Raw genomic sequence first — 12,970 nt, forward strand, 5'->3', positions numbered from 1 at the left:
CTTTGTTTACAGCATGATAACAAAAATAATAATGAATGTATATGGCAAATTTGCTTTATATCACATCTACTGTTGATTTCGATTTTAAAAGTTATAACGACAGTGAAACTTTAAACCAGTGCAGGAAAGATATTAAATATGCATAGATCTGTACAGCAGATTATTCCTTACTAGCAGAAAATACAACTTACATATCACAGTACTGATGCGTTCAGGAGTTACTCTGAACATGCATTTAGCGATTGTCACTACCATCCAATTTCGCTGTGTAAAAGACTTGGAACGGGGTGTAATTTTTATGCAATTCAACTACTTTCAATTGGAGTTTTTAATGCTGGCTGCATCTAAATAACATGCTGTAACTATTCATGATAACTTTTGCCACTGCTAGCCCTATCACTGCTTGTGGCCATAGTCATTTTACAGACAGGAGAGGATGTCCCTCCATTGTGGAACCCAGTCAATATTAAATTAAAATAGCTGATATCCAATAGAATAACTGTTGTGATGTCTATACATCATCATCAACGGATCTTCCTAGTTTAAGCTCAGTCTTAACTGACTTCAGATAGCTATCTATATTATGACAATCAGCTATAGATCCATAGAGAAATATGCAATAGATAGATGATATATATGAGTTAGATAGATAATATACAGTGCATTTAGAAAATCTTCAGACTGTGTCTTTTTTTATTTAATGTTGAGGCCTTGAGCAAAAATAAAATCACGTTTTCTTCCATTCCTCTCTCAATACCCCATAATGAGAAAACAGAATGGTAGTGATCTTTGCTTATACGTTGTAAAGGAAGAACTATACTCTTGGATTTCCATATGTATTCAGAGCCTTTACTCAGCACTCAGGGGAAGTCCTTCTGGCAGTAATTCCAGCCTTCTTAGCTATGAGGCCACAAGGTTGTCATTTGGATTTGGGATCTCTCTGCAAATCCTCTCACTCTCTGTCAGGTTGGATGGGGTTCTCATGGAACCATTTTGTGGTCTCTTCAGAGATGTCCCATTGTGGTCAGGTCAGGGCTCTGGCAGCACGACTCAGGACATTTAGAGTTGTCCCTAAGCTGCTCCTGTGTTGTCTTGGCTGTGTGCTGAAAGTCGTTGTCTTGCTGGAAGGTCAGACCCTTCTGACCCTAAACCCGAACATTTGCCAGTTGAATCCCACTGCCTGAAGAAAGTAAATGCAGCCTGAGGCTGTATCCATGTTTTCCAGGCAGTCCTTGTTTTCCAGTCCAGTCTTGCTAAAAGTTCAGACCCTTTTAGGTCCTGAGTAAAGATGAGTGGACTTGCTGAAAGTTTGGGTTCACATAAACCTGAACTTTTGCTATTTTAATCCCGCTGACTGAAGGTTAATGCAACTCAAGGCTGTATCCATGTTTTCCAGGCTGCATCCACCTTCTCCAGGTAGTGGAATTCAAAGGCAGATCGTTCGGGTTTGTGCAAACTCAAACTTTTGGCAGGTTCGCTCCCATGCTTCACTGTAGGGATAGTATTGGGCAGTTGAGCAGCGCCTAGTTTCCTTCAGACTTGATGCTTAAAATTTTGTGCCAGAAAGTTAAATCTTGGTTTCATCAGACCAGTAAATCCTGCTTCCTTCAGTTTGAGAGTCCTTTACCTGCTTTTTTGCAGGCACCTTTCATGTGTCTCTTACTGAGGAACGTCTTCTTTCCGACCACTCTGCAGTAAAGCCCGGATTGGTGAAGGCTGCAGCGATTGATGACCTTCTGGAAGTTTCTCCCATCTGTACACAAGATATTTGGTGCTCAGCCAGAGTGACCATTGGTTTCTTGGTCACTAATCAGCTGGATTTACCACAGATGACTCCAGTGAAGGTGCAGAAACATCAAAAGTGATTGAGAGAAAACTGAGGTGCCAGAGCTAATATACAAGTGTCATAGCAAAGGCTCTAAATACTTATATAGCAAAGGCTCTAAATACTTATATAGCAAAGGCTCTAAAAAATATATCCAGCCAACACTTTAGTTTTTCCTTTTTTAAATTTTCTTATTACGGGGTACTGAGTGCTGAAAGATGAGGAAAACATGATTTTTTTTATATTTTATTTGAGCACAAAGAGACGCAACAGGACAATCTAAAAAAAAGTGAAACAATGTGAAAACTTTATAAATGTAAGATAGATGATATATGTGATAAATTGAAGAAGATATACTGTAGATGAAATAGATAAATAGACAGATTATATAAATATCAATAGAATATATATATATATATATATATATATATATATATATATATATAATAGGGAAGAGCTAAATTTATCTATCGACTGTATATATATATATATATATATATATATATATATATATATATTAGATAGATAAATTTAGTTCTTCCCTTTTGTTTTTCTATGTGATCTGTACAGTCTTCCTCCTTTCATGACTAGCAGATATTAAGCCTTTGCGGCAATATTGGATTTTATTGTGATTCAGTAACACATATACTGGTCTTAGTACATGATTAGTAATGCTGACATTTCCATGTGTCCTTTGTGTCACCATTTTCTACCCAGAGCAATGCATAGCCTCATAATCTGCTGATCAGCCAGGGAGGATTGGCCTTTCCGCGGTAAATGTTGTATGTAATGGTGTTTGTCATACACTTTGAGGGTTATCTCTGGCGATCTCATCTATGTGTCTTTTAAATGATTAAGTAAGTCATTGTCAGTGCATGTTATGTCATGGAAGGCTCTAGGCCTGAGGCTGTGGAGCGACCTAGCATAAATTCTCCATGAAGAATCTCCCTGTCCATAAGTCACCACTCCTGCGCCATCATGTAAGACGCACCGCAGTTCCATGCTACCAACTGAGTGACACGGAGCAGGAAGGAAAGTTTATGCCCTTGCCTGGCAGATGATCTTTGCTTGAGATCCAGCCGCTGGATGAATATTAGCCTTTCAAAGGGAAGAGAAACCATGAGGCCCTGGCAGAGTACAACATCCAACACCATCCCAATATAATCCTAGGCATACTGTATGGATTCAATGAACACAGGAATCCTGTAAAGACAAGATCACAACACACACACACAGGAGCCCTATCACACTCACACCTGCTATAATACCAACATTCAGTAAAAGTCAAGTTGTTAAAGGGAACCTGTTATCACTTCCATGCTGCCTGAACCACGAGTCATTGGGGTGGCCTCTCTCTTCTCCACCAGCCTTGATTGATAGATTTCTTCCTATACCCAAACAGGGAGCGATCTATCTATCAAGGCTGACAGGGTGGGGAGAAGCTGCCAGGAACCGCCCCAGTCACTTGTGGTTCAGGCAGCATGAAAGTGATGGCAGGTTCCCTTTTAGAATTCTTTTTAACTCTTTATTAGTCATATGTGTTGCTTGACAACCTATATGTTGTCACTAGAACTCATAAAAATTTTGTCACCCAGCTTTCCCAGACTCCTGTATGATAAACCTGTTATGTTATTGACTAATACTCTAGAACTACTGCACTAGACAGATTTAACATGCAGACTGGGTGACAACTTGTTCCTATAGGCAACAACTTGACCAAAGAAGTTAATTTAAAAAAATGATTCATATTTATTATGCTATATGCTTAAAAAGGTAAAAATTTGCTATCTTTTGATGTTATAAAGACATGTTAGGAGATGGTAAGAGAGGGGTCAGGGGTCATGATGCTGGGACCACCATCAATTGCAGGAACTAAGGGGCTTGTAGCATCCTTTCAAGAACTGCGCGCCTTAGGCTCCTGTCAGCTGTGCTTAGCATCACTCGGCAGTGAATGTCAGGAAATGGCTGGACAGCCTTGCTGCCAAGTGAACCTGATGGGTGCTGAAGGGGTATGGCGCTCAGAAGGCCGCTGCAGGCACCTTTGTCCTTGTGATCAATGGGAGTCACAGTATTTACACCCCCACAGATCTCCTTACATGATCCTATAAAGTGTCAGAGGATGACAAAATTCTAAGGTACATGTATAATCTAGGGTCAGGTTTTACCTGCACATACAATATTCCATACAAACACATAAAAATGACACTCACCTTTCTGGCACAAAAGAAAACACAGTAATGGTTATCCATATATTATAGTCATATATGTAAATACATTCCCCGCATGCAGACAAACCCCCCAAACACGACACTAGACACGACACATACACGGGAGCACGAGGGCTACAAACTAACACGAGTACTACACACAGACAGGATTCCTGAAGATGGGGCCACAGTCTCAACAGCTGCCGGATGTCGAGATGTCACTTCCAACCGAACATCTGTATGGTCAGCACTGACAGGGTTCGATCAGTGGTCTCCAATCTGTGAAACTACAACTCCCAGCATGCCCTGGCAGCCACATGCTGTACTAAAAACAGCTGGAGTGCCACAGAGGAGCAGCCACTGCCAGATACTATAGCCAGCTGATAATTCCTTTATAGATCTCTGGAGCCAAATAACTATACTATCATGGCAAAAAAAAAGTAGCTGTAGATTGTTGTAAAATATTTGGGTGGGTTACGGTTGTAGTCAAGTAATTTTAATTTTAATCGGCCAAACTCCTTGTTCACCCCATACACATAATAGTTCAGCTCAGCCGATTGTTCATGTGTTCTCGATGGAGAGAAGAAGGGAAGTCACTGCCTAATCGAAATCTTTGGATAACACACCCAATCCCCAGGAACATCTGCTGAGATGAGAGGCCGCCATACACATTAGTGGGTTCAACCAATTTTTCACTAATGTGTATGGGAACCTTTATGCTGCTATGGTTTACTCTCCAGTTTAGCCCATAGGTTGGCAAAGAGTTTGATATTAAATACACATCGGTGCAGTATGCTGAAAAGTGATAAGCATTTAATATTGTCTGTTGAATAATGCACGGCCTGCAACATGCACAGCAATAAAGCAATAAAAAGCTAATTCAGCATCTCTATTGTTATAGTTAGCAGATGCTAACCCCGCAGCCCCCCCCCCCTCCCCGCACTTATGGAACGAGGAGCAAGCTAGTGTTGACCTGACATGTCGGCACTCGCTTGCTCCCACTAATTGCCCCACATAATAGGGGCGTAAATCAATGAAACTGGACTGAAACCCAGAATGAGAGAGCACATAAACCCCTATGGCACTGCTCAGAGAGTTCTGTAAGAACTAATGAAATACATGGACCTTTGCTAGGGCCGTGTCTACATGTGCGTCTGAGCTCTGTTTTCACATTCTGTTCTTAGAGAGCGGGTTTTGACTGGCAAAAAAACCCCTACAAGCCATATTTGTTGCCCAACCAAATGAACAGACACTTGAAAAACTCCAATATAGTCAATGGGATCGGTTGGGATCCATTGGAGTCCATTGTGCAACAGGCTGTCCAGCTCCATTTCTTGTCCCGTAACCGAATCTGATATAGGGATCTGAACAGAACACATTTGTCTCAATGTGTCTGTTAGGAGTATGCCACAGTATAGATAGGTATACCTTTTTGCCCATATACCCCAAACATACACCACATATATGATGTGAACAGTCCCTAACTAACCATGTTGTGCTTCTTCTACCCTCTTATAGTTCTGGTTGTTGCTGCTGTTTTTCTAAGCTACAAACAATATGCAGCAAAGATTAATTTCTATCTAATAGAATCAGCAAGGAAGATAAATGTTTTATCGTACAGGCCAGGAAATAAAGCGGCTCTGTCTCTCGATAAAGTTGCACGGGTACAAAGTCACACAAGGAAACCACAAGATAAAGAAAGAGAGAGTGATGTGTTTACGTTGTGTTATGTTCTCCCGGCACTGATGGTAGCACAATCATTATAAAGATGATTACATCTCAGCCTATTTTATTTGCTGCCATATTTCTGCTTGGCATGTCATCTGTCAGACACTGTATAAAATGTAGGATTATTTACTAGCATCTAGGAGCTGCGGAGCAAGGAAATATACACCCGCTATATTCTTTGTGGGAATAATTCAGATACAGTGAGGTTGTTTTCTCTGCTGGAGTAATGACTTGAATAGTAATCAACCAGTATATAATCCAACCTGGGATGTATACTGTTGGTGAAATGCAGCAGCCATGTATATAGATCTGTAGATAGACTATACATAGATAGAACTAAAGTAGTAACAAATGCACTGTGAATGGATATTACTATTGTCTTAAAATGTACCCATCAGTATAACTTTTAAAATCTAAATCAGCAGTGATATGATATAAAGCAAGTTTGCAATTTACATTCATTATTTTTTTGTTGTTATCATGCTGTAAAACAAAGCTGTACTTACCAGAAATCCAGGTCCAGTCCCCTGAAGATTTTGTGCTGGTTAAAAAAAGAGACTAAAAACAAGTCTGACCTGTAAAGAGAGTCACGGCTCTATATATCTATCAAACAAATGACTTCCTTCTCTGTGAGCGCACAGATGACCTGGGAAACATGGGACTTCCTGTGTTTAGACTGTTTGGAAAAAAGTGATAAATACAGGAAGTAAATTGCAAACCTGCTTTATATCACATCTGCTGCTGATTTAGGTTTTGAAAGTTATGACGACAGGTACACTTTAAAGGAGTATTGCCATATGTGCACGTTATCCTTTATAAACAGGATACAGGAGATAACCTGCTCATTGTAGGGTTGAGAGTGGTGCACCACCGATCCTGAGAACAGAGACAATATTACCCCTGGAATGAACAGGGCTATACTTATTCTCTATAGAGCCAATAAACATTTCCCAGCTCTGACCGCTGAACAGTGGTCGGACCCCCAGCAATCATAATGTTTCCATATATCCTGTGGATAGGTGATCACATGCTGAGATAGGAATACCCCTTTTTGTGCTGTTCCTTTGTTATCCCTTCTAGGAATCTATGACTGAATAACCAACTGGGTGTTACCAGGTGTAGGCATGTCCCTATGTGGACTGGTAGTGTCAGCTCTGATTGGATAGATAGTGTAAGGACTTGTCCCCAATTGGTAACACCAATTACAATGGACGATTATTGGTCTGAACGGTTGGTAATTGGACAAGTGAGACCGATAATCATTCAGTGTAATACAGCCTAATTAAGGAGTGTTCCTATTTTATAAACTAATGGCCTATAGGAAGTATGTGTCTGACCTCTGGGACCAACATCATCATGAGAATGAAGGGGTACTATAAAAAAAAACATAGATTTGAAAAAAAGAATGAAGGGGTACTTCACTCATCAAGTAAATGGGGCTGGATGCATTTCCCTGCACAGTCATGCGGCTTGAAGTGCTGCTGTGCAGGAAAAAATGGTGATTGGGTTGCAGCGCTGGCCTTTATTCTCAGGATTGGTGGTGGTCCCAAATGCCAATTGGCACCTAGATAAAGGTGATGTCATATTCTAGCAATATGCCATCCTTTAATGATATAAGAACTCCCCTTTACTCAAACCTTCCACTATCTCCAAGCCAGTCATATAAATCTCTGTGAATATGGGGGAGGCAGATGCCTTTAGTCCAGTCCTAGAACTTGTGTGCATATCTTTCTCTAGTCGCAGTTTCTTCTTCCAGGTATGAAGTATGCTGCAGGGACTTTTTATAAAATGTTAGTGCTGATAATATACTCACCGCGTTCATATCGATACCATTGGTGTAGGACCAAGCATGCTGGAAATACTCTTCCAGTCGCTGCCTCAAAGGGTTGGGAATCTGATGGAAGCGGATAAACTCTTTTACACGCAGCATCTGGGTGTGGTATCGTGCCGTGCCGGAGTACAATCTCTGGATGATGGCGGAGACATTGCCAAAGATACTGGCATACATGAGGGCTGAGGGAGACAAATAAGAGGTGAAACATTTACAGCATAGCAGGAAGGGTACAGAAATCATATCTACCTATACTTCACTGGCTGACCAAAAGTAGAGCACACAAGGACCTAGCTGGCTGCTCCTAGGATGGTACAGCCATTGATGTGAGCTGTAATACCACCCATGGGAAAGAGTGGTGCCAATTTTTCTTTTTTTTTCCCAACGCTTCTATTGAAACACAGTAGCAGAGAATATACAGGAAAAAGGGTTAGGCAGCTTCATTTATTTATTTTTTTAAATTTTAATTCTTGGGAGTCCTCTGTACCCAGAATCTGCCCCCCCCCCAATCCGCTTTAGCGTCGGATAGCTGCTTTTAATCCAAGATCCATACTGGGGTTTGTTCGGCAGGTGATGCAGTTATTGTCCTACGAAACAAACTTGCAGCCCTGTGTCAAATTGGCATAACCTAGAGTGTCAGTAACCTAGGCTCATCACCTGTCTGAACACTGCACATGTGCTGGATAGTTAACTGTGCACATGTGCTGGATGTGCTGCACCTGTGGAGTGTTTATGTGGTATGTGCGCGACCAGTCACAGTGGTTCGGAGTGGAGTTATAACCCATCCGGACTGTCGGTACCGCCACCCACAGAAAGCGGAAATGACCCAAGGATGGTGTGGCTTGTGTGTAGGTGCTGGTGCAATAATCACTAAGTCCCAATAAAATATATAAACTCTTTCTTTACTGAGAAATCTGCTGTTATACAAGTGAATCATCTAATACAGGCTTGACTTCACCAGATCTGCACCGAGAGTTGGTTGAGGTAGAGAGAAGAGTAGCAGTGCAAACTTGGTTGCCTGCTGAGAAGAGTAGAGAGAGTTTAGAGTAGTGGAGAGGAGAAGGTCCTCAGAGTCCCAACCCAATAGTACTGTGCTCTGCTGGTACTTTAGAAGAAGACTTGAAGAAAATACTTAGAAGAAGAAAAATACCCGTGCCCTTGTTTCGAACCTTTGTCGCTATGTCACCTTTTGCCTTGCAGTGTCGAGTTCCTATCAGGGTGACACAAGCCCCAGTCCTAGTTACCTGAGTTGAGCAAAGTGTCTGAGCAAGATAGAGTACGTAGGCTCTTAGCTGCTTTTCTCTATCCGGATCAGTTCCTCTACCTTAGGATACTGTCCTGCACTGTGTGATCTCTGGGGTGATCTCTGACTTTTCCTCTCTTTGGGTGTTTAGCACTGCATCTTGAGGATAAGTGTTACTTTAGAGAAAGTCTCTGTGTTCTCCATAGAGGTACACTACAGCTGGTCTGTCCGGGACAGGGAACCTGGCAGAGCCAGGCTCCTGTCTAACTCAGCAGGGATGCCTGATCTGTGTGTCCTGCTCCACTGAGAAACAGAAAAGAACTGACTAAGTGTGGGTCTACACTTCCTCTCCCCATGTGACAACTTCATACAGGATGTATGTAACAACTCCTGTGAGTGGTAGAGAAGAGAGTGCGAGAAGAAAGGAGGATAGAGTAAGGTGGAAGAGAAGAGTAACTCTCATTGGTGTGCAGATCACAAACAAAACAATAACCCTTACATGATCACAGCTGTGCAACAGTTACAAATGTATAGACAGTGACCTCTTGTGGTAAAACTCAAATATACACCTTCATTACCACATTGTTTCTTACAGTACAAGGCTTTTGCGAGGGGTGTTCAAACTAGTAACCCCCGTGATGGGACACCACATTCAGACAGGTGATGAATAGGAGAAATCCTGCCTGGGGCATTCCTAATGATGAGGAGGAGGAATGCGGAGGTGCCACAGGCCTAAGGGCACAGACACTCCAGACCACGCCAATTTGACACAGGGCTGCAAGTTTAAACATTATTTTTTTTAGGACAACAACTGCATTACCTGCCAAACGGACCCCAGGACAGATCTTGGATTAAAAGCAGCTATCCAAAGGTACAAGCAGTTTGGGGGGACAGATTGTGGGTACAGAGTCGCATTAAGAACTGCTGCGTTTGAGATTACAAATGCATTAAAAACAGGATAGACTGGTGCCTTGTGTCCCTTCTGGTTATTTGAATAAAGAAAACTTTTTTGAGTGGCAATAAAAGTTGAGCAAACTCTTCTAAACAAACCACTGATCTGGAAACACACATCTGCCAACTTTCTATTCTCAAATATACAGGCTATACGTGTCACTATACAGAAAAACTATAGGACTTTCCTGGTGGACTACAGTCTATATACAGCAAATACATATACACCATACAATAGACAGACCATGATGAATGTTTCTGCTCCAGGATGTAGGCTAGCAAATAGAAGATGGATTAGTACCATTCACAAGTACAGTTGGTCACAAATAAAATTCATATATTTTTATATTGTTTGGAACAGAGCTCTAAATACCCATATGGTCATAGAGTTAAAAGAAAAAAATCTGTCTGCCTGCAGCCAACACTTGGTGGAGCATATAATATATTTTATTAGGGAAAAATGCATTTCTCCACTTATTAAGCTACTTTTCTACTCCCCACTATCCTAAACTTATCAAGTATATCCCATGACGGATCAGCTTCTGAAGTGTCATGTTACAACTGCTCATAGAAATCTATGGAGGGAGGAGGGAGCTGCAAAGTGAGAGGGAGGCAGAGAGAGACTCAGGCACTGGGTTGTAAGCTCTAGTAAGTGTTACACTTATGCAGTGCTGAGTGGTCAGTACTACTCTATAAGGTCCTCAATGCTGTTGCTGATTATGATGGTGTAGTACAAATATACAGGGGAGCAGAATTCCCTCCTCTATGTGTGGGTGTAGTGTATGGGGTATGAGGGTATGGTGCAGACATTTAAGGGAGCAGGGTCCCATCTTCTGTGTGTTGAGTGTATAAGAGACATCATTGTAACTAGGCTTATGTTTCTGACAGTGTACCCTTTTCTGTGTGTGCAATGTATGGGAGACATCATAGCTGCTAGTCTACAACCAGTAAGGGACAATTAAAATTAGGAATGCAAACTGGAGAGGGAAAACTAGTGAAAAATGCTGTTATATGCTAGGGATATTGAGGGGGTTGTATAAGTGCCAGGAATAGCGCTACACATTACCTATCAATTCTATGTCTGGGCAATAAAGAAGGTAGCACACAAGTATTCTTGGAGTAATAAATTGTGCATATTGGTTGAAAGACGTATATTGAACAATGTGCTAAGACTGATTGAACAAATATCCATAGGTCAGAACCAAGGTAAACTAGGTGTTCACTGTGAAATACCACCCAGTGGCTGTAGATTTGGTAGCTACATTCGAGACTCCAACTGGAAGTAATGTTTTCTATTAGTTACTTACATCCAATCAGCATGACACAAATGGAGAAGATCTTCTCTGAATTGGTGTTTGGGGAGACATTTCCAAATCCAACACTGGTTAGGCTGCTGAAGGTGAAGTACAGAGCTGTCACATACTTGTCCTTGATGGAGGGCCCCGATCCAAGATCAGTGTCATTGTAGCTCTTTCCAATCTGGTTGGCCAAGTTATCTAGCCAACCAATTTTGTGCTCCATGTAGGGTCTCTCTACATTGCCAATGGCATACCAGATGCAGGCAAGCCAGTGGGCTATGAGGGCAAAGGTGCACATGAGAAGGAATAAGACGGCAGCTCCATATTCAGAATATCGGTCCAGCTTTCGGGCAACGCGTACTAGACGTAGCAAACGAGCTGTCTTCAGAAGGCCAATCAGAGTGGTCGTCTGTAGGGTAAAATAACAACGTGTGGGTAAAATCAACCAGCATTTCATCTGTCCTTATCGAAAAAGGACTGTAGCTAACCAAAAGATTTAGACTAGGGAATCATAGCTGATACTGATAGTATATATAGTATTTATTTTCCTATAACTTATTCCGTAGTTCAAAGGACCAAGGAGAATCCAGGTCTATATGGCCTATAAACATCATAAAAGTGGTCCACCTGTTGGGTGCCTCCTCTATAAAGATGGCCATACGCATTTGATAAATGTCAGCCAAACCTGCCAGTCTCAGCAGAAATAGATGATGATCTAAAGTGTATTAGGTCTCCTTATCATTCTCGGTACCAGACGTTGGTTGGAATAAGGATCAGATTTCAATGAACTCAATCCTTTACTGTTGTGTGTGATACAGAGATGTCGGGATAAGGTTGTCTATTGATATAAACATGAATGCTCGCTCCCATGTAAAAACAACATTTCCCATGCCAAGGAAAATGTATGATTGGTCTCCCTGGTTTTTTGGATTTGCACTATGGCAAATCCAGGTTTATAGACCTTGATCTATGGTCGAAAAGTACAGCTACAACATCAAATCTTTTCTGTGTCTAGCTACAATTTCTCAAGATTGTCCTATGAGCCTCTAATATGGATTTCTATTGTCACCTGCTCACCTCATCTGAGCCCGTCCTATAGATAAGCAGATCAAAGGGAATGGCCGCCACCATGTCTATAAGGAACCAGCCTTTGAAATAATGGATGGCGATCTTGGCCGGGTGGCTTACTACCTCATCATTTGTGTTGACGTAGGTGGTACGGAAGTTGATGATAATGTCTACAATGAACATAATGTCCACAATCAGGTCCACGATATCGAGGGGGTTGCAGGAATAGCCACATTCCCAAGTTCTTTCTTCCTCCTGGTCGTTCAGCAAAAAGGCTGCTGAGTATGGGGTAAAGATAGCGGTGTAGATGACCAGCAGTAGGATTAACCAGTCCCACACTGCTTTGAAAGGGCTGTAATGGAGGATGGTCCATCGGTGTATCCGCGGTGCCTGCAGCTTGTACTCTGGCAACACGTCTGCCCCCAGGGAAAGGACCTGTGGGTGGTAAGAGGACAATTATTGAGCATATCTAATGCAACCTAATGTTCCATCGTGACTCATCACTTAGCACATGCATAGCTGTGAGAGTAATACTGAGACTCTTCTCTGAGATGTAGGATTATAACAGTACCATAGCTATAAATAGTTGAGAGTCTGTAAAACTACTGACAAACACTTTTTTTTTCCCGTTTTTTCTCAATTCCACCACCTTAGCATACCAAGTGTAGCATTTCCTTTGTAGACAGTAGAAACTGTATTATATTACAATTACTTTTTGATTACTTTTGTAATCACAATATTTGAACCAATTTTTTTAATATTTGGGATTCTCAGCCGTCTTTCTTTGTTGATTGGCGTAATCGACTATACAAACTATGA

The 12,970-nt window shown here is 41.6% G+C and overlaps 1 protein-coding gene across 5 annotated transcripts in view; it reads right to left on the bottom strand.

The window, feature by feature from the left end:
* KCNH6 (potassium voltage-gated channel subfamily H member 6) overlaps positions 1-12,970 on the bottom strand; it is a 191,026-nt gene that overhangs the window by 20,626 nt on the left and 157,430 nt on the right. For all 5 annotated transcript variants that reach the window (XM_069952457.1, XM_069952458.1, XM_069952459.1 and 2 more), the window contains 3 exons: positions 12,161-12,586; positions 11,093-11,492; positions 7,574-7,773 (listed from right to left, as the gene is read on the bottom strand). In XM_069952457.1, coding sequence (XP_069808558.1) covers positions 7,574-7,773; positions 11,093-11,492; positions 12,161-12,586 — 1,026 coding nt within the window. The remainder of the gene's footprint in view (positions 1-7,573; positions 7,774-11,092; positions 11,493-12,160; positions 12,587-12,970) is intronic.

This window comes from Dendropsophus ebraccatus, chromosome 14 (assembly GCF_027789765.1).
Source record: "Dendropsophus ebraccatus isolate aDenEbr1 chromosome 14, aDenEbr1.pat, whole genome shotgun sequence".
NCBI classification, from domain to species: domain Eukaryota; kingdom Metazoa; phylum Chordata; class Amphibia; order Anura; family Hylidae; genus Dendropsophus; species Dendropsophus ebraccatus.